Source organism: Tachysurus fulvidraco, chromosome 23, assembly GCF_022655615.1.
Source record: "Tachysurus fulvidraco isolate hzauxx_2018 chromosome 23, HZAU_PFXX_2.0, whole genome shotgun sequence".
NCBI lineage: Eukaryota > Metazoa > Chordata > Actinopteri > Siluriformes > Bagridae > Tachysurus > Tachysurus fulvidraco.
The window spans coordinates 14641473-14662385 of record NC_062540.1 but is presented as its reverse complement, the minus strand read 5'-3'; the positions used below and the strand labels follow the sequence as shown (position 1 = coordinate 14662385).

The 20913-nt window shown below is 37.0% G+C and overlaps 1 protein-coding gene across 1 annotated transcript; it reads left to right on the top strand.

The window, feature by feature from the left end:
- The first annotated feature begins 3532 nt into the window (after positions 1 to 3532).
- xkr7a (XK related 7a) lies at positions 3533 to 17690 on the top strand. Its single transcript, XM_027170267.2, has 3 exons — positions 3533 to 4099; positions 13831 to 14030; positions 16023 to 17690. Exons 1-3 carry the CDS (start codon positions 3642 to 3644, stop codon positions 16988 to 16990), a joined length of 1626 nt encoding a protein of 541 aa, XP_027026068.2. The 5' UTR covers positions 3533 to 3641; the 3' UTR covers positions 16991 to 17690.
- Positions 17691 to 20913: the final 3223 nt, after the last annotated feature.

The following is a 20913-nucleotide window of genomic DNA, read 5'->3' as shown; positions in this document are numbered from 1 at the left end:
ACAGCAATCAGATGTCACACAGCCTTTATTAAATAACATACTCCTTGGGCTTCCATCAAAGGCAGTAATACGCTTACTTTTTGCATCTATCTATCACCTTTTCATCCTCTACCACTAATCCAATTTGCCACCGTAGTCTTTTTAAATGAATGTATTCTCTTCCTGTATGTCACCAGCAGGTGTCAGCTTTGTTCCACTGATTTTGACATTCATCTTCATATTCAGTCTGTGCGTCCAAAACTTTCATGTTAAAAACAAGACCTTAGCAAATGCTTTAACTTTAGTTACATAAAGGCACATACAACAATTTGTAAATTTAACTTTGTAAATGTATGTACCGAGACCTCTAGTGGCTTCTTATGTAACAATAATGGAATGTGTTAGCTATTGTAATCAAAATTAATTAATTAATAATATTTATTAAAGAAAAAAACAATGAGACACCATAATGCCTTCCCATTGAAAGGCTTTTTGGAATATCAACAGAAAAGCCACAGCTGTTGCAACTTGCTGACAGTGGAGACTCCGTCCACAGATAATAAATACATGCCTCTGCACAAAAAGCTTTACAATATCACACACGTTTAATTATATTGTTTAATTGAAGCAGCTGCCATAGATATCCATTTATAAGATTTATAACGGTAGAACAATAATGTAAAGTTGCAGGAGGAAATTTACCCATTCCACATATTAAAGAAATAAAACGTGATGATGCAGAGAGAACAAACTTTTTTAACATGAACATGTACACAGTCACACCCAGTCAAGCTACGATTCCTCTGCAACAAAAGGCTTGCTGGCAAACTTAAGCGCCTCATTAACCCCAATGTCCCTGGTGGCAGTAAACAGCATGAATTGTGAATGATGGAGTCTAGGCTTAATGTTCGCTTTCTTTCTCAAAAGGTTTAGGTGCCTTACGAAAATCTTTGGGTGGCAAACACACTGATTTTCATGTGCATAAATGCAAATTGTCCGATACAAAAATAAAACCTGTCTGTCTTTCTTTAGTTAGAACACCTTCATTGTGTGTTTTAAGATGGCAATTATTAGTAATCGCTTTCCATTACTTCTTCATACCTTTAGTTTCAATTGTGGTGTCAACTATTCTGTAAGTTGAGCACAGTGCTCTGTAAAATTGTATTTCTTTAAATATCCTGCCAAAGTGTATATATTGCAGTGGCATGCTCATGTCTTACCCCTTTACCTAAACCATGTTGGACATTTAGCTGTTGTTGTTCAACACACCACTGGTTCTAGCAGTATTATTCAGTACCACCTTGTTCCAGCTCTCAGTGTTTGGGCTTTCACCAGAGTTTCTGGAAATGACTTGACAAGCAAGCCATAGCCAGCCTTTTGATCTGTTTTGGCACATGACTGTTCAGATGGGCAGCCTGCCCATAAACCTTCTCTGCTAGTGAAAATAACAAAGATTATTTGACAAGTGTATGGGGACACACACATTGTAGAAATCTGCAGTGAGAGAGGAAATTAAAAAACTGACATGGGGATACAAACTCACATCTTATTGTATACATGCTCAGAATAACCATAAAAGCTTTTGCAGCAGCTTGCAGCACATTTTCCAACACATTTCTAAATCAGCAGGGCTCTTGTAGTGTTCTTCCGCTGTGCACAGGGTAGACTAGGACCAAAGACTTTTCAGCAGCTGTTTGTTGTCTTATTGTCAAAATGTTGTCTTTTCAGCTTTAGTATCTGATGGCTGGATGGAAGATTATGATTACAGTTAGCACTGTGCATAACTTTTGTTTTCATTTTTATTTATTTTTTTATTGTCTTGCCTAGCATCACCCTTTATTATGCTAGTTTTTTGGTTTCATCCCAGTCTTTGTGTTTTGTTTTTTGTTTTTTGGTATTCTTAATAAATGATTCTCTGCATTTGCATCTGTCTCTGCCCTCACTACATTACAGAATGCTCCAACAAATAACAGATGCAGCAGAACAGGCAGCACTAGAGCAAGAGTTGGCAGAGCAGGACCTTGTAATCAAGCAAAACCAACTCCTACTTGTGTAGATGCTCAGTAACTGGGCCAAGTGTAAAAGATGGGCTATAAGTATCTGGGTATTCAAACTGATCAGAAATGGCCATTTAAACTCACTTGTTCCCTTAGATCTTTATTCAATTCTGTTAAAATCTCTACTAGATCCTTTCTTTCTTTACTAGTGTTTACTAAAATAAGTTTCAGTTCGCTGTTCTCAATGTCAGGACAAATTGGGCAAAACAAGGACGCTGTCATTTCAGCTTTGAACACTGTACAATAGGATCTTAATCAAGCTGAACCATTTAACTGAGAGAACTGAAATGTGTTTTAAAATGTGTTTTGTTGCCCTCTTGCTCAGGTCTCTCTTAAAAAGACATTTTTAACCTCAACAAGATTTTTTAACATAAAATAAAGGTTAACAACACACAAACAAATAAAAAAGAGAAAAAACAACAACATCAACAGCAATAACAAAAACGACAAAATATAATAATAATAATAATAATAATAATAATAATAATAATAATAATACATTTAGATTTTCACATTAATTTGTTTTCACATGATTTTCACAGGATATATTTGTTTTCCACACGTGACTAGATTTATGTCTCATGTGATTTTTACACATATTTTACACATAAAAACAAATATTGTTCACGTGATATCACGTGTTTATACATGAATTCACATGTGCAATTTCACTTTCGACTTCGGCTGAAATGCAACTTTTCGTTTGTGTCCTATAGTTAGAATGTGTTCATTTTCCCAGCCTGTAGAATCGGGTCAAATGTTCATAATCAGTTATTAAAGTGTTAATGCGTTTGTGAACACAATGCACAACCTTCATGTGTGCGACTTTTTTATTCTTGATTGCTTACATGGAGGAAGTGACCTTGACAGAACTGTAACAGAGGAGGAGAGAAGTGTAAGAGAAAATGGGTGGCCGATCGATGGTCTGTGGACCGCTGCACAAGGAACATTAGGTTATAATACCACTCAGCTTTAACAATAACTAGGGGGCGCCTTAAAAAACAATGGGGCAGAAACATTTATACTTGCGCCATTTGTTTGGGGACCTTATCCAAAGCACTAAATCAACAAAAGTATAGTTTTGTATATAGCTGCTTTTGCCTCCTAAGTGCAGGTGTTTGGTTTATAATTAAAGCAAAATAAGTACATAATAATAATTTAAGTCCATCACGTATCGGAGGTAGTTCACAACTGTATAACAACTGTATAAGTGTTAAATTACTGTTGTTTTCATCTAAATGCAGCTGAGAACAACTGGACGATTTAATTAAACACTGTGAATATTGCTGTGTATAGACCTTTACCAATACCTTAAATTCGATGGTTTATTTTCATGTTACAGTATCCAGACCATATTTAACTTGGAGACAGATCCCATAAGAAAAGTGACGAAAGTCAGATAATCGGAGAGGAATAAAACAATCCCCACAGATTCACAACCCATTTACTCCCTCCCACGTCCCTCCCACGCATGCACACACTGACATACGAACCCCCCACCCCCACCTCTCTACTCCTCTCTCCATTTCTCCATTCCTCCTTCTCTCCCTCCCTTTCTCAATCGCTCCCACCTCACTCCTTTCTACTCTCTTTTCTACAACAAACATGGCCGCGAAGTCGGACGGCACGGCTGTGCCGTTACAGAATGACATCCAGCCTTTGTGCGCGCACACTCCCGTGCTGAGCTCGCCACGCGGCCGTTACTCTCTGCTGGACTGCTGCTGGACGCTCGGCGCTCTCCTCGTGTTTTTCTCGGACGGGGCCTCCGACCTGTGGCTGGCCGCCGACTACTTCCTGCGACGGGACTACCGCTGGTTCGTGCTCACCCTTGTCTTCGTGGTCGTGCCGTCTGTGGTGGTCCAGGTGCTGAGCTTCCGCTGGTTCGCCTATGACTACTCGGAGTCGAGCAGCGCCGGTTCCGCTGCGGCAGCCGTGGTGGCGGCATCCGGAGCTCAGAGGCGCTTCAGCACCACGGAGAGCGGCGCCCGGACTCAATGCTGCAGAGCCTGCGCCTGGCTCTTCCATAGCATCGTGCACATCCTTCAGCTAGCTCAGGTCTGGAGGTAAGAAACAAATAAGTGCATAACCAATACATAACATATATTTTTTTTCTTAAATTATACATGCTCATGTGAAAGCGATTAAAAGCGCTCATGGTATGATAGCACGCTGAGTGGAAACTAGTTCATCATGTGTAGTAGGCGAAGTGTGAGCTCACTCTGTCGGATAATCCATCAAATGTGAAACGCAATTGAATCTTCAGTGTATTGCATTTCCTTTGTTTTTCATTTTCTCTTCAGACAGCTTTTGCTCTCATCAAAAGCAACACACACCCACTTGAAAGCACGGACCGCTACACATTACTCAGTGAACGTTAATGGCTTTAAGGGATGACTGGTAGTGCTGACAGTGGGCTGTTTTAAATTAAATCTAGCATGCTTTGTTTAACATTTCAGCTCACACAGCAAACTCCCTAATCTTTAAATGAACTCTTAAAGGATTCATTGCATTTACCCTAACAATATATTTTGGGGATTTATCTACAATGAAATATAATGTATGACATACAAATTTGGATGCATCCCTGTAGTAGCCAACAATCAAGGGGTTATCCCAAGCTGAGATTGAGTTATGGAGATTGTTGTGATGAAACATCCTCTCCATTATCGCTGTCCAGCATTTCCTGTTGTCTCGTGCCAGTTCATCATCTCCTAGCCATGGAGGTTCCGGGCCCCTCCTCCTACTTCTCTTCCTCTCCTGAGCTTCTGGGTCAATAATCTCCCAGAGAGAATCGTCTACTCATCTGCTTATTCAGGCTGTCAGGCAGAAATCGCCTTAAGCACACTAAAATCCCTTTGTCTTTTGAACATCACAGAAGAAAGACTCAGAGTGATAGGGAAGTTTTTTCTTACCTGAAACAATTGTTCAACAATTGTAGGATACTGCTGAAGACTACAAATCTGTATTTCAATGTATATTATTCTTATATGTATGTTTTTGCCAGAAATAAAAAAAAAAATCAGTCAACATAGCTTCAATGACACACCCATTTATGTACTCATAAGAGTATTATATCTGTTACAGCCAAGGCAGTGGTTAAATATTCATCATTCTCTTAATTTTGTTTTGAATGAAAAAAAATCATATAACCAATCATACAGGTGCACTTTTGTAGGTATACAATTACTGAGCATGTCTGTTGCTATGCATAGTTTGTCAGTTGTCCTGTAACCTGATATGGTAGTCTGTGGGACAGATATGGGTGGAATAAGTAGCACTGTTGGTGAAAAAGCCCACTTTGCTAATTCAAACCTTGTTGGTCACATTGTAGTGGTGCAGTTACAGGTATAGACAATATTCCTTCATCTCTTGTCAGTTTTGTGCCACTGATACTATATTTGTTTGCTGCATAGAGATCAAGTCAATAGCATTCACATAAGTGTGCTTAATAATCCAACCAACACTAACATTTCATTGTCAATGTAATACTAATGATAATCCATTAAATTAATCTGTCAGTGGTCAGTGTTTTTTCTGAGGCCGCTTTCCATTTAGTGACATGATAGACATGTGGCATAGAAATATTTGCATACAAAGTGCACCTGTATTTTTAATACAGCAAAAGGAATATCTAATTAAGGAATATCTAATTAACTAGCAACTGGCAAATGGCAGTGTGTTTATCACAATATCTTTTATTATTTAAAAACGTAAGTATATTTCTCTAAAATTATGTGGAAATGCTTTTATTGAATTTTTAATCTTGCTTTTGCTATCTTCCTGCTTTTTGCATGTTGTGTAATGAGCAAATCTAAGAAAAGTGGTGGTTAAAAAAAAAACAGCCTGCCTAAAGCTATTGCTAGAATACAATGGGTTCCTCACACAGAGAATGTCACCATTTAATCAAGTTGTTTATAACAAGTGCCATAGCAAAAATCTATTCAGTTGAGTCAGTTCAGAGTTTTAGGGGTTTTTTTTACCCATGCTGGTATACTTGATAGGATGATATAGTATCACATACTATAATAAATTCTACTTTTGGTCCATAATGTTGTTTGATCTTAAAAACAGAACTGTTCTTTATTTCCTAACATGTCAGAAATGTTTCAGGTTTTATCACTTTTTTAATATAAATGTGGTTTTCCTCTGTTTTACCATATGACAAATCCCAGTGAAATCCCATCTGTATTTATTGCTGGATGAGCTACTCTACTAAGTGTACAGCTGTGATGTGTGCAGCCAACATAAATTTTTCATCGTATAGCTCATAAACCTAATGTTTCTTGCCACAGTAATAAATAGTTTCTGAAAGGGCATAAACTGAGACACGGTGTAGTTTGCATTCTAATTGCTGTAGGTAAGAGAGACATACTGTAAAGTAACTGTGAATGTGATCTTAGGTTGGATTTAAACTAATGTAAACCACTTGCACAATCTTTACCATGTCAGCCTCTCCATGCACTGACTAATTGACATAGAGCTGAGCTGTTATGTGACCAGACACTAATGCTGGCTGACCTGCAGTGTGGAGAATGTTTAATTATGCTCACTAGTGGTGGCACTGTAGGCCTGCCAGCCAAGTCAGCCAAATTCAGTTGCCCTTTTGTCCTATCACTCATACCATTTCCTAAATGGCTGTCTCTGTTTTACAGTTTGTTTTTAATTCGCAATGCTATTCAACAAATCTATTTTGTTTTATTCTACTGATATTCATTCCGTAGTATTTCATAGGTATTAAAAATGCTTAGTTAGAGAGAAAACTCAGCTTTCAACCGTTATGCTCTCTTTGGGTCCCATTCTTTAAATATGTTACTAACACATTTTGTATCAATAACAAAAGAAAAAAATATTTAATTAAAAAAATCACACACTTTTATATGGAAAATATAAGGGCAGTAGTTTAAACTTGGCAGTAAACATTTAAAATATGTGACTAAATGACATGTGACTTAACATAAAATGTTAAGATGAGGTAGATATGAAGAGAATGTATTGTATGTATAAAGCTGTTCTAATGGAAATGTACTGTATATAACAAACACAAAAATAAAAAAACAGGACTGGGTATGTTTTTGTTCTTTGAGAGAATAGTCCAACCTCTGAAAGGCTATCATACAGATTTAGAAGGTTAATTTACAAATACATTTGATCAATGAAATTATGAACATATAGCCATGTTACACAAAAATACATGAATGACATAAACATTACAGACCTTTTATAAGTGAGCTTTGAGTACACAATAATCTCTGTAATTTTCTCAGACCTGAGATTTTAGTGTCTGTCACATTTCTTTCATCTCCTTTTTAAACATTCATCTGTGCACACACCAGACCGCAAATGCAGCGGGTTTGTGTGTCTACTCTGATAAATAATTAGATTTTTTTTCTACATTATCTAAAGAAACATGTAAGTTTTGAATTGTTGTGTGTACAATTTGCTTTGCTCACAAAATGCCAATGAGTGATTATGAATTAAAAGCAGACACAAGTTTATTACTAAGTTCTAAAATGTTTCTCATTCTCTCTCACACATTCACAGATGGCTTAAAGTTTACACCTCAGTTGTGTGGTTAGAAACTCAGTCTCACTTTCTTTTGTACCATGTGAGAAACCTGAATGATCAGAAATCCTGCTGCTGCCGCTCTCCTCAGTAGTTCTCAGAATGAGACTTTGCTATAAAACTAGCACACAGACTGGAATTACTGCTAATGCTATTAAAGCTCACACTGGGACTGGGCTCCTCACAGGCCTGCGTTAGAGAGATTACTGATGTAGGTTTTATCTGTAGCACAAAAGTGTGAGTGCTATACAAATGCTACATATTTGAAAAGGTATTTCTTTAGGAAATGGAACTGGCTATAACACGATATTGTTGGAAACTCTAGTGTCAGTTCTTTAAGATGGTCTGTAAGGAAAGTGATTAAAAACACTAAGCTTGTTTCCAGACAGACAATTTTTTTTTTAAGTATGTCATTTATATGTCATTTATATATATATATTGCCTTTAGTCTAAGTGTAGCTGCTCTAAAAAATCACGTTAATAGAATCAGAATCAGAATCAGAAAGATCTTTATTGCCAGGTATGTTTTCACATATGAGGAATTTGTTCTAGTACAGAAGCTCCACAGTGTAAACAGAATGGCATGCCAATTTATGAACACATATATAATATAGACAGTTGTATGTACAATGGAAAAAAATGTGCAAATTGTAGTATACTGCAGTGTCAGTGTCATACAATTGAATTAGTCAATGAAGAGAAAGCAACTAGAGGGACTGTAACTGGTGTTAAATCAAGATGAATTTTTTGAATTTTGCCTAGTCATTTTAAATGAAGACCCTCGTACACAAATTTTATAGTTTGCCCCAAAACAGTGGGGAGTGTATAGCCAGATTTCTCTTTAAAATAGGACTATAAATAGATAATCTCTCAGAATGTGTTCCTTTTAAACTGGGCTGTGATTCAAATGGACACCGAGTAGTGCGTGTGTGTGCATGTGTCGGTGTATGTGCGAGGAGTATTAGTGTGAGTGTATAAGCACAAGGACAACACACCCTCACACCTCTCATCTATTATGGTGCAATCATTTTAAATCAGTAAAAGTTCCAAGCTAACCTCCCCGATGGGTGAAGTGTGGAAGTGATGTTCATCATGTCTGCATCAGCTGGGAGCATAAATCCTGCTTAAGACACATTTCAGGATTTAAGAATAAAACCATTAAATCACAAGCCCAAAGATTAGCTGTGACAGGAAAATGAATTTAATGGGTGTGAATTAGGCAGGGGTGGGCTACAGGCTGTGTGTGAGGTGCTGAGTTTTTGTTTAGACTGTGCATGTGTGTGTAGATAAATGAGGTTATGCTTAAATGGTCATTAGTGACTATTGAAACAATATGACTCAAAGCAAGTGCTTCACATGCTGTCTTTTTTTTAAGCTAAACAACATAGTTTTCTCCTCAAGTATTAGAATATCATTTGTGAAACATTTGAGAAGCTTAATGGTTTTGCCTAAAATATCATGATTTGTGAGACATAGTACCATATTCTTTAAGTTATTGTATACCACAGAAAGGGTGAATTCTAATCACAAGGTGTAGATTATTTTTAACAGCGAAGCTCTGATACAAGTTCTGTCAACAAAGATGTTTGTATAACATTCTATTTTTATAATAGAATGTTTGTATAACATTCTATTATAAAAATCATTCAAAATAATAGGTCATTGTTCCTAGCAGCTTATTCACAGGGACTTGTTTGGTGGATTTTCCACAATAAACTAAGGTTAAATTAATCTTATTGTGTGTTGTTCAACAAGGAAGGTTTTTTTTTTTTTTTTTTACATCAATAAGGAATTATTAGCACTTACACTTTCCCTTTATTTCCCTTTTTAAAATGACCATATTACAACACGGTCCAATCTCCTTCATTATTATTCCTTCATAAAATTATTCATTCATTAATTTATTTGGTCTTTCTTTTTTGATTAAATTTTGATAATTGATTGACATAAAATACCAATACTAAATCGGAACCCTTCCGCACACTCCACTATACTGCTCAAATGTTCTTTTGGCCAGTTCATGAACAGGACATTTGAGATGACTACTGGTCACTGAGCACTTTAGCAAAACCTTGATTGCTGTTTTAAATTCAGTAATCCCCCAAATACAGATGATTACCAAGCAGCACAAAAGTAAATGTGGAAAACAACAGTGCAAGAAAATTACCAATTCACATTTTATTAGCATTTGTGTTTAATGAGTGTTACATTTCATCCTTGGCTGGGTTTGTTCAGGAAAGAAGCTGCCAACTGCTGTCAAAGAAACATTGCATGCTGTATTTAATGAGTTGACACAAACATTCATGTTAATCAGTAAAGAAAATCACAGTGTAAGACTGCAGTAAATAGATTTAGATACAGTGCCAGCAGTTTTAATTCAATCAGTCTAGCATAATAAAGCATACGTGGATGAAAATATTAGAGAAAAAAACAGAGTGCAGAAGCTGTTAGGTTTTGGTCTGTGAAAATTAATCGACAGATGAACAACACTCTAGTAGTGGTTGCTTCATTATTGAGCAAACAGAGACAGAGAGAGTTACAAAGTTACTCTGAGTGTGTGGCTGTACCATTACCATGTATTTATTTCCACCTGATCTTGATTTAATCAGATGTTCAGAGAGTGCAGTGGGCTGGGCATCAGCTGTCATCTGTTGACTGGGTGCTAAATCCATCAGCAGATTGTTTGACCATCACCAGCCTGATTGGTGACATTTTGGTGTTAGTGTGCTTGTTCTTCACAAATCAGAACTTAGCACACAGCAAACAGAATGAGCTGGCAAGTTAACCTCTGCTGAAAAAATCACTAGAAACCATTAAAAGGTGTTGATGTGTTCCTGGTAGTCAATAACAGTAGTTTAATGGAATACATTGTTTCTAATGGCTCCTGGTGGAATAAATATTATTCTGATGGTAATCATCTACCCAAGGAAAAGGCACTATTAGGCTTTGATGGTATTTAATAGTATAGAACAGAAAACTTGGTACAGTATAAGAGGCAGAGTACAGCAAACAGAAATAATCCATTCCCAGAAATGAAAACACAGGCAAGAAAAAAAACAGAACAAAAAGGAAACAGGAAAACATGCTACAGAACTTAAGTGATAGAAATACTAGCGAAAGGTTTGCAATGAGATATTAGAACAGAAGGGAAGAAACAGGCAAACTAATCAAGGGCTGAAATGCACACAGTAGGGAACAGACCAATGACAGGTCATGGATGGAGAGAGGACAAATGTACTTGTCAAATTAAAATACATGACATGGAAACGAAACAAACCAAGCAAGACCTGTGCTTGTCATTCAGGGAAATGTGCTGCGAAGACCATAGTGAGGTGGATTTCAGGAAAAGAGATCCCTACAGGTATCTGATGGGAACTACCGAGCCAGTTCCCACTATAGGTCCAATTACAAGACGGTTTCAATCTTCTTTTATAAGAAAAAGATTACAATCGCTAAGCATGCTGTTTGTGCAGAGTTGCTGTTTTTCTTCCTATGTGGCCTCATAGATCCCTATTTTTTAAAAAACAACACTAGTTAAGTAGTAATTTAAGAGGCAAAAGAGACTGATGATTATATATTGACCAGACATTTTATGCTGAAGAAATTGAGCCAGTTGGTATTGAATGCCAATTGACCAGCCGTGTTCTCTCAGTAATGGAGTAGGTTAATTGGTCTCTCTGATGATTGGGGAGAAGCGATGATGTCCACTGCCTCCTGCTACCCAAAGATGAACTGCAAAGCAATTGGGTTAGTGAACCTGCTTCGACTGCTCAACAACACGAGGAACAGAAATCAATAATCCCTGACAAACAGTGGAGTTGCCCTTGTTTAGAGAGGCTGAGTGGAAAAAAAAGCCTCTGCATAGAAGCCATGTGCAATCTCTATAAGAAATTGAGTGCTGTCACAAGATTTTCTCAGAATGTGTTTTGTTAAGTAAAGTAATAACAGCCTAAGCACGCCAGACAGAATGGCTGGCAGGTGTTACAAAATCAAAACTGGAAAAAACTCAACCATCCTTAAATGAAATCTATATTTCATTGTGGCCTTGGCTGAAACTGTGGTACGTCTGTGTGCCATGTGGTAGCTTATATTGAGTCTTATCATATAAGTGTTTGCATCATTACATTTACATTTAAATTTATGCCATTTGGCAGACACATGGCTTAAGTGCAAAGAAAAAATTTAACAAACTTTAATTTAACTATAAGGATAAAAGAAAGAGAAGACAAAGACCGTTTAGATAGATACCCCAGAATAGTGATGGGTGTTTAGCCAACCATAGCTATTTGTTCGAGCACAGGTTGCAAAATTCCTTACATTGTGTGTATTGACACAACCCAATAGCTGCATTTTTAATAAGCCTGTGTAAAATGAACAGAAAATTTCCGAGCCTGGATTTTTACCAAAGTTTTTTTTTTTTTTGGTGGTGGTTTGTGTCTAAATATTTGTTAATAAGAGACTCTCCTTCTCTTTATTGGTTTTCATGCCCCAGCTAGATATTTTTTCATTAATAAGAGAATGGCATGTGCTTGATTTTGTCTGATAACAACCTCACTCCCAGAGAGTCTGAAAAAAAATGCTCTTAAAGGAAAGAGGTTTTAGGCAATCTACTAGTTCACCAAGAACATTCTTGAGCCTCAAACAAAAGGTGAAATTAGCGTCACTTGTCAAATGTGAGCCATTCATGCTGTCAGCACTGGCACAGTGGATGTGTGGTGCTTGATTGTCTTTTGAATAGCTGTCTTTTCACTCACGTTCATCATGGAGGGAGCCAAGAGGAGGTTGTAAAGCAATTTTATGTAAATCATCATCCGGAGGTGAATCAGCACGCCAATCTCCTGGCTTCCTGCCAGCACTCTTATTACATTTATTTTCTTTGTGAGAAAATTACACATTTTGTCTCTTTCCTGTCAAGAAATGCAAATCTATCACAAATGAATGAATGTTGAAAATTTTTAAAACAGTTAGGTCAATTTATGAACTGTTTATCCTAGTTTGTAGACAGTATAATAACTTTTCCAAAATTTGTCCACATTTGTTTGCTTTACTTGTTTAAAATGACTACATGTCTGTTTTTCAGAAAACTCAATAAGCCTTGAAAGCATAGCATTAAGCAGCTCTATAAGGAAAAGGGATAAATGATTATTAGCAGTGTTTAAATTGGTTTGTCTATTCCTCCATTGCCCTGTATTGACGCATTTACACCGACTAGACATCAATGCATGCACTTGAAGCTTTGGAGATTAACAACTCACTTAAAAATTCATGGGCATTCTGCACATACAAGGGCTAGGGATGTTTTCATGTGATTGCAGTTATTTAAAGCTCTTGCCAGATGATCTAATGAAAAACTATACAGCATCTACTGTTGGAGTAGGTACTTGAAAAGTAAAAATCAATGTTGATTCGGAATTTGCACTCCACCTCTCCACCCCTTTTGCTCTCATTTTAGTCTTACCATTTATAATCAGAAAATAGGATGACGTAAGCCAAAAACTGAGCTATGTTTTTATAAATTACATTGAAAGAGAAGAAGTGGCTGTTTTCACATATGAAAATTGGCAAAATGGAATTCTTATGCTTAAGGTTGCATAAGTTGCATATACATAAAGTTGCACTTTCCCTCACTGTAATAATTAACTAAAATAAAGTTGAAGTTTTGCTGAGTTCTGCCTGACTTTGTTAATGCCAACAAAAGTGCATGTTCCTCTTTGCTTATTAGGGCACCTGCTTCTGCATTCTAAGCATGTCTGAGAAGTGTTTTATTTTTGCAAACATAATTGGTTATGAATTTGTCAGTGTTTTTTTTTTTTTTTCTAAACACTGATGCATTTTTTTGTCTTATTACTGAGCGGTTTTGGAGCGCCCTTACACCTGTAAACAGTCTTGGATTAATAGATATTATGCTATTTTTGCGTGCTATGAATGTGTATTCTCTGTAGACGTAATGTAACATACCCAACCCTTACTAAAACATTTGTGCATAATGTTGGTACTCATGGGAGTGGTGTTGATTCAAGGCTTGCAGGGTCCACAGAATCTCAAAACTCTGTTGTGCGTAGATCAGCAATTGAGAGAATGTTTCTTTGCATGTTTTTTCCAGATTTAAAAATATATGTAATGTAATCAATGACAATATGAATGTTAAATATATAATGATAAAAGCACCTTTTTATTTCCCTTCTATCCAAATCTCTGTATTTGTTTTCCTGTATCTTGGGGATTTCCTAAGGTACATCCATGCCCTATATCTGGGAGTGCAGAGCCGATGGCGTGGGGACAGTGGACATAGACACTTTTACTGGCGCATGATGTTCGAGAATGCAGACATCAGCATGCTACGGCTGTTGGAGACCTTCCTAAAGAGCGCTCCTCAACTCGTCCTGCAGCTCAGCATCATGGTCCAGGCCATGCAGGTCCTCCCTTTACAAGGTGACTTTACATTACATTACATGGGTCTGTATAAGAGTGAAACTCTATACTGTACTTAGGTGAATTGCTTTACAAGCTACTTTCAGGTTTGGACTGCAAACCACCTAAAGTGATGCAAATGATCAGAAGATATATATCTTCAATGATTCTATATCTTCCATTTTATTACCCTTGAGCCTTTGAAAGTTTAGTCAATAGTGATTAACCCAATCTCTGTCTGCTAATCAGTATTGCAAGCTGCTGTCAGACTGATTTTCATCATTAGATTGTATCTGGTTAGTATTCATTGCCACGTTGGGACTAATTTAGAAACTTAGACTCATTTAACATTCATTAATGAATATATCCACCAGATTTGCATTACACTGCATGGCATACACTGCAGTTTGTTTTCAGTCAATCTCCATATTAGCTGGAGAAAGGTTTCTGCTGCTTATAGAGCATAACATAATTGTGTTGTGTTAATTGGTGTAATAAGCATGAAAGGCATACATAACACCAACCCTGTTGATGTATGGAAATGTCTTGTCTAATGCTTTTATCAAGTGTTTAACTATCTGGAACAGCTCCCTTATAATTGCTATAATAGAATATTAAAGATAAATTTGCTTCTTATGGCTAGACTCTGTTTGATTGTACTCTATATTACTGTGCTAATGACAGTATGGGAGTTCAAATGTCCTGATTTCTTTATTGTAATAATCTAAATTGAAAATGTAGACCAGGACTTTTCATGTACAGGAATTTATTTTGGCAACAGATATTTCTCAACAGAGAAACAGTACCACAAATAGTACCACTCATCAGAATACTTGAATTTTTGCACAGGCAAGAACATACTAACTAATTAAACTAATTAAACAAATTACATAAATCACAATGTACTGTATGTGCAAACAGCAGAAGAGATACTGTAAGTAACTCGCCTGAAAAAAGTCTCTGAATTATGAACTGTATATGAAACGGATATATATATGAATTAAATATTGATTAATCCACTTAAAAGACTTTCATATTTTAAGCTGATTTTGATATTCAACATAATATCTAGGTTCATTACCAATTCATGGTAATGACATGACCCAAACCAGCTAGAAGGTGAGTTTTTATTCTAAGGATAAAGAAGTTTGCTGTATTTGTATTGCTCCGTGAAAATAAGCTTTGCATGACAGTTAAAAATATACACACTTGTTAAATGTTAAATGAGAATTTCAGACACAAGTGAATAATCTGAGGAACAATCTCTTTCAACAGACTACGGTTACATCTGATGGCTTTCTGTCTTTATGTGCAAAATATTATGTTTACATGGCATGAATCAGCCTCCATTTACCTAGTCTAAGTAATGCATATAATAATATATTCATACAGACATTTGTCTGTAGCTAGCTTTATAAAAATATAATATATATTTTTAGCCATCACACAGTTTTAAACTTTTTGTCAGCATTACAGTTCTGACATTTCTTGTTCTGTGATAATTACTTTGTGCCATGTGTTTCCACTTCAGAACATACAAGAACAAGAGTCATTCGATCTTTTGGCTAATTAAAGAATTTCAAAGTGCTGTGGAATTGCCTGGGCTTGTGTCTGTGACATTCATTAGCAAAACTCCCCCAGTTCTGTTTTTCTCATGGCCAAATGAAGAACTGCCCAGTAGTGATCAAATATTTATGAAATCACTTCACAGCACTCAAACACAGCCACTATTGTTCTACGGTGCATGTGTTTTATGTTTGATATTGATTTTTTCCCTTTCATCCAATTAAGTGCATGTCATTATTGACACTAAGCAGCAGTGACAAGAACACATCTATATTGCACTACCTCATACATTAATTTTCATTCCTGGCTTTGGCTTCTATTTATCTGATATAAAAACTATTACTGATGTTACCTCTGAATATCAGTTATCACTAATGGTGTTACATCATATTACCTTATTATAAAGCATCATAAGATTTTGCTTACTTCCTCACCTCTCTATTTTAGGCCTGTCTGCTTCTGCTTCACTTGTGTCTCTTGCCTGGATGATGGCATTCTACCAAAAGGCTCTGCGGGACTCCCGTGATGACAAGCTCCCCATGTCTTACAAAGCAGCAGTTGTGCAGATGCTTTGGCATTTGTTCATGGTTGGAGCACGTGCTATGGCATTTGCACTGTTCGCCTCAATCTTCCAACTCTACTTTGGGATCTTCATCGTGGCCCACTGGTGTGCCATGACCTTTTGGATCATCCAAGGTGAGACTGACTTCTGCATGTCCAAGTGGGAGGAAATCATTTACAACATGATGATGGGCATCGTGTACGTGTTCTGCTGGTTCAGTGTGCGAGAGGGACCTACACGTTGCCGCCTGCTTCTCTACAGCCTTATAGTACTGGCTGAAAATGTGGCCCTCACTACTGCATGGTACTTGTACCGTGGCCCAAACATCTCTGACTTCTATGCTGTGGTGGTGGTGTGTGTGGTGGCCTGTAGCTATGCCCTGGGTACCTTCTTCATGTTTGTGTACTACTGCCTGCTACACCCGGATGGTCCAGTGACTGTTGCCCATCTAGGATGTGGCACAGTGGATGTGGGTGCTGTGTCAGAGGCTTGTCTCTCAACAGCCACCTCTGCTCCTCCTCCAGATGTGGTGAGTAGCCCACCCAGGACGTTGCAGAGGACTAAAGGAGGAGGAGAGCAGGAAAATTCAGTTGAAGGGGCAGATGTCTTTCAGGTGCGCCCCCCTGCTGGTTTAAGGACTCCTGCACCTCGCTCCACCCCAAAAACAGAAGGGCCGGTTATTCGAATTGACCTGCCCAGGAAGCAGTACCCTGCCTGGGATGCTCACTTCATTGACCGCAGGCTGCGCAAGACCATCTTGGTCCTAGAGGGTGCAGCACCAGGCACACCCAGGATCCAGTACCGCTGTTTGGGCACACCAAAGGAGGTCATGGAGTATGAAACAACAGTGTGAATGCCATACATTCTTCTAAGAGAGCACTCCAGCTCTTGACGTGTAGCCTGCAGTCAGATCACCCTGGTGAAAATGTCATTACAACAGGCAGAAGGAAAAGAGATAGAGAAAGAGGAGTGTACAGACAGTACCTGCCAGGTCTCCACATTATATGACATCTTTTTTGTCTTTGACATGTGTAGAAAAATGCATTATAAGCAGTGGGATCTGAGTGGTTAAGGCTCCTTGCTAGTAACAAGATGTTGGGTTAAGATTCTAGGGTTGTCAGAGAGCCATTCTTGGCCTTTTTGAACAAGATCCCTGATTGCTGTGCTAAATGCACAGGTTGTTTTCTAGTAAGTATTTTTGGGTAAAAGCATCCATAAAATCCATAATACTCCAGCTTAATTCAAACTAATCTTTATCTAACCTTTTATTAACCAGGGCAACTGTTCTGAAGCTTTGATTTCTAAGTTAAATGAAACACCACAGTTATGATAGAGACTTTTGTTTTCAGACCCAAAAAGGACAAATAAACATCTCAATGGCATCTCAATGGCCCAAAGACCAAACAAATAATAATGTGTAAAATAGGACTAGCATTATAATTATTGCATTGCATTAAAACTTTTAATCACCATACATAGTGCATGACCATTGACATTCAGCCACTGAAAAAAATGAGTATAATAAGCATAATTTGTTTATTAAAAGTCCACTGTTGCTTGACAAGTTTTATACATTTCACATGGGACTGAAACCTGAAGTGCCAAAGAATAGATGTCTTTTTGCTTGATTCTTCACAGTACAAGTTCTGCTTCACTTCAGTCATCTCTGATTTTGTCGTCCCCCCCCCCCCAAACAAAAACAAAAAAAACCTAACAACAATCATCTATTGAGTTTAATAGTTAATAATAGCCTTTTTGGATGCCTACATAAATAATATGTTCTTTACTCTGTGGTCTTACTCTAATAATGTTACCTTGCAGTTACTGCCTGTAGCTCATTTGTTTGTGAATGGAAATAGACACCCATAGGACTCCCAATCAGGAATTATTTTACTGCTGAACCATTCCAGCACTAGTAGAACTTGTATGAGTAAGCCATTTTGAGCAATGGTCCTGGTGTTTACACTAGAGATTAGGCATTCATTCATTCATCTTCTACCGCTTAGCCGAACTTCTCGGGTCACGGGGAGCCTGTGCCTATCTCAGGAGTCATCGGGCATCGAGGCAGGATACACCCTGGACGGAGTGCCAACCCATCACAGGATGAGATTAGGCATAATAGGCACAAATGTTAATCCTTCTCTAGTCCTTTGTCATTGCCAGTTTCTGATCATATCACTGCATTTGCCTGGATAATTTTGATTGATGGGTATTTTTAAAACCCTCAAGTAAAACTAAGGTTACATTTAAAAAGAATAGTGTGAATATGCCCACTGACAAGAACTGTATTTCTAGAAACTGAACCGTTATCATTGACCTGATAAAATGGCTAACAGTGTAGTTTATGTAGAGCGTATTCACATATTTTACATTTTACCTGCTACAGAAGAAGTGGATACAGAATAGATTGAAAAGGCTGGAGTATTACTTTGAACATAAATGTGTTAAAGTATGCTATTTTTGGTGGTCCAATTTTATAGCATGTGTGCTACAGAACCCCAGAGAGAAAAAATAGGATGTAAAGATACCAGAGACTACAAAGAATACATCAGGTTGTGTTCAAGTAGAGTGATGATGTTTTAAAATAACTTCATAAAAATTATCTGGTTTCAAACCACAACTAAAAGATTTGCCTGATTGTTAACTTTTATTCGTTATTTATTTATAGAGATTGAGGTATTGTAGCTTTTAGGTGAGGTAAACTTATGAACAAATACATTTATTCATCAGTGTTCAGCCCATGTCAAAAACTATAATATGGCAGATTAAAAAACAACCAGAACAAAAACAATCCAAATATAGAATTTGAGGATTTAATCCTTTCAGACAAACACAAGACATTCCTCATCAATATGTTTTTTAATACTTCTGCAGTATTTGACAGATGATGTCTAAAAGCTAACAGGGCTCAGCTCTTTCAGGTTCAAATAGACTATAACATGTTTGCGATGAATCAAATTGTAGTGTATGTTTACATGTTTAAAGTCATACTCTTTTTTTTATAATTAATTAAGATTAGCATTGTGGTTACATGGCCATGAAGATTGGATCAACATGAGCAATAAATTAAGACGTTCCTGCATTATAAAAATTGTAATTAGAAGGATTTTCCACCAATATATCTGTAAATTGTTGGTGAATCATTAACTTCGTTTTGATCAAAGCATTTATTCATCATATGTGATACATAGCATGATGTTTACATACATTAGTTTCTAAATAGGTTGTCTCTCATCAAAACTCTGTGTGTGACTTAAACACACATAAGCTACTATTTGGACCAGAGCTGTATGTCTCGACTTGTTTTCTATTTTTAGAATGTAAATGTATGGTATTTAAGCTTTCTGTGATAAAGAAACAGACTCAATGAATATTCTACCAAAATAATCAAAAGAGGTACATAATTCAAAAGACAGAATTCCATTTGAACTTAGCAAGGATGACTAGCTATCTGTTAGAAAGGCTTAATAATAAGAAATTATTGTTTCAGTGTAGTATATTGTAATAGCATGGATTTGTGGTGCTGGTAAGCAAGTCGGTGCATCCAAAAATACAGAAACATAACGTTTCATACAGCATTATCTTTACCTGCACTGTCTCAATACTGTTACCATGTTGGTGCTATCGGTAACACCTCAGCACAGCCTTCTGTATGCCATATTAAATCTATAAAGACCATATTACATACACTGGTTTATGCTGGATTGAACTTGAGACACATTAGCTAGATGTAAAGCCTTACACTGCTCATGTCAATCTGTGATTGCTGTACAAAAAACATGATGGACTTAAGCCATGTGTTTGTGTGTGTGTGTGTGTGTGTGTGTGTGTGTGTGTGTGTGTGTGTGTGTGTGTGTGTGTGTGTGTGTGTGTGTGTGTGTGTGTGTGTGTGTGTGTGAGAGAGAGAGAGAGAGAGAGAGAGAGAGAGAGAGAGAGAGAGAGAGAGAGAGAGAGAGAGAGAGAGAGAGAGAGTATGTGTGAGGATATTATTTAAATGATAATTAAAAAAAACAATGTGTTTACTGACTTGGCCAACGCTTTATTCCAGAGAGTGTCTTCTGTTTGCTGGTAATGGAAATTTATTCCTTAATAAGGAATTGAAAATGCAAATGCAACATAGCTGTACAAATTTAAAAGTAAACCAGGTGATTTTGTTCTCAGTTTATGTCTCTATTTGCTCTGCGAATTCAGCAGGTGCTAACACTGCACTCATGTGGAAATATACTGAATAGCATCTAAAACAGAAGACCATTCAAGATTCGAGATTCTTTTATTGTCACTATCCAGAGAACAGCTAAATTAAAGCAGTCTTTACAGTGCAATTCACATATAATTCAGGATAGATTATGAGTTGTCAACATTGTAATGTGCTTTTTTAAGGTGCTTTTTGATAGATAGATAGATAGATAGATAGATAGATAGATAGATAGATAGATAGATAGATAGACAGACAGACAGACAGACAGACAGACAGACAGACACAGACAGACAAACAGACAGACAGACAGACAGATAGATAGATAGATAGATAGATAGATAGATAGATAGATAGATAGATAGATAGATAGATAGATAGACAGACAGACAGACAGACAGACAGACAGACAGACAGATAGATAGATAGATAGATAGATAGATAGATAGATAGATAGATAGATAGATAGATAGATAGACAGACAGACAAACAAATATATAGATAGATAGATAGATAGATAGATAGATAGATAGATAGATAGATAGATAGATAGATAGATAGATAGATAGATAGATAGATAG

Coding starts and splice junctions, on each gene's coding strand:
- xkr7a (XM_027170267.2), top strand. CDS start 3,642: ATGGCCGCGAAGTCGGACGGCACGGCTGTGCCGTTACAGAATGACATC. Junction 4,100..13,830: donor CAGCTAGCTCAGGTCTGGAG/GTAAGAAACAAA, acceptor GGATTTCCTAAG/GTACATCCATGCCCTATATC. Junction 14,031..16,022: donor GCAGGTCCTCCCTTTACAAG/GTGACTTTACAT, acceptor TCTCTATTTTAG/GCCTGTCTGCTTCTGCTTCA.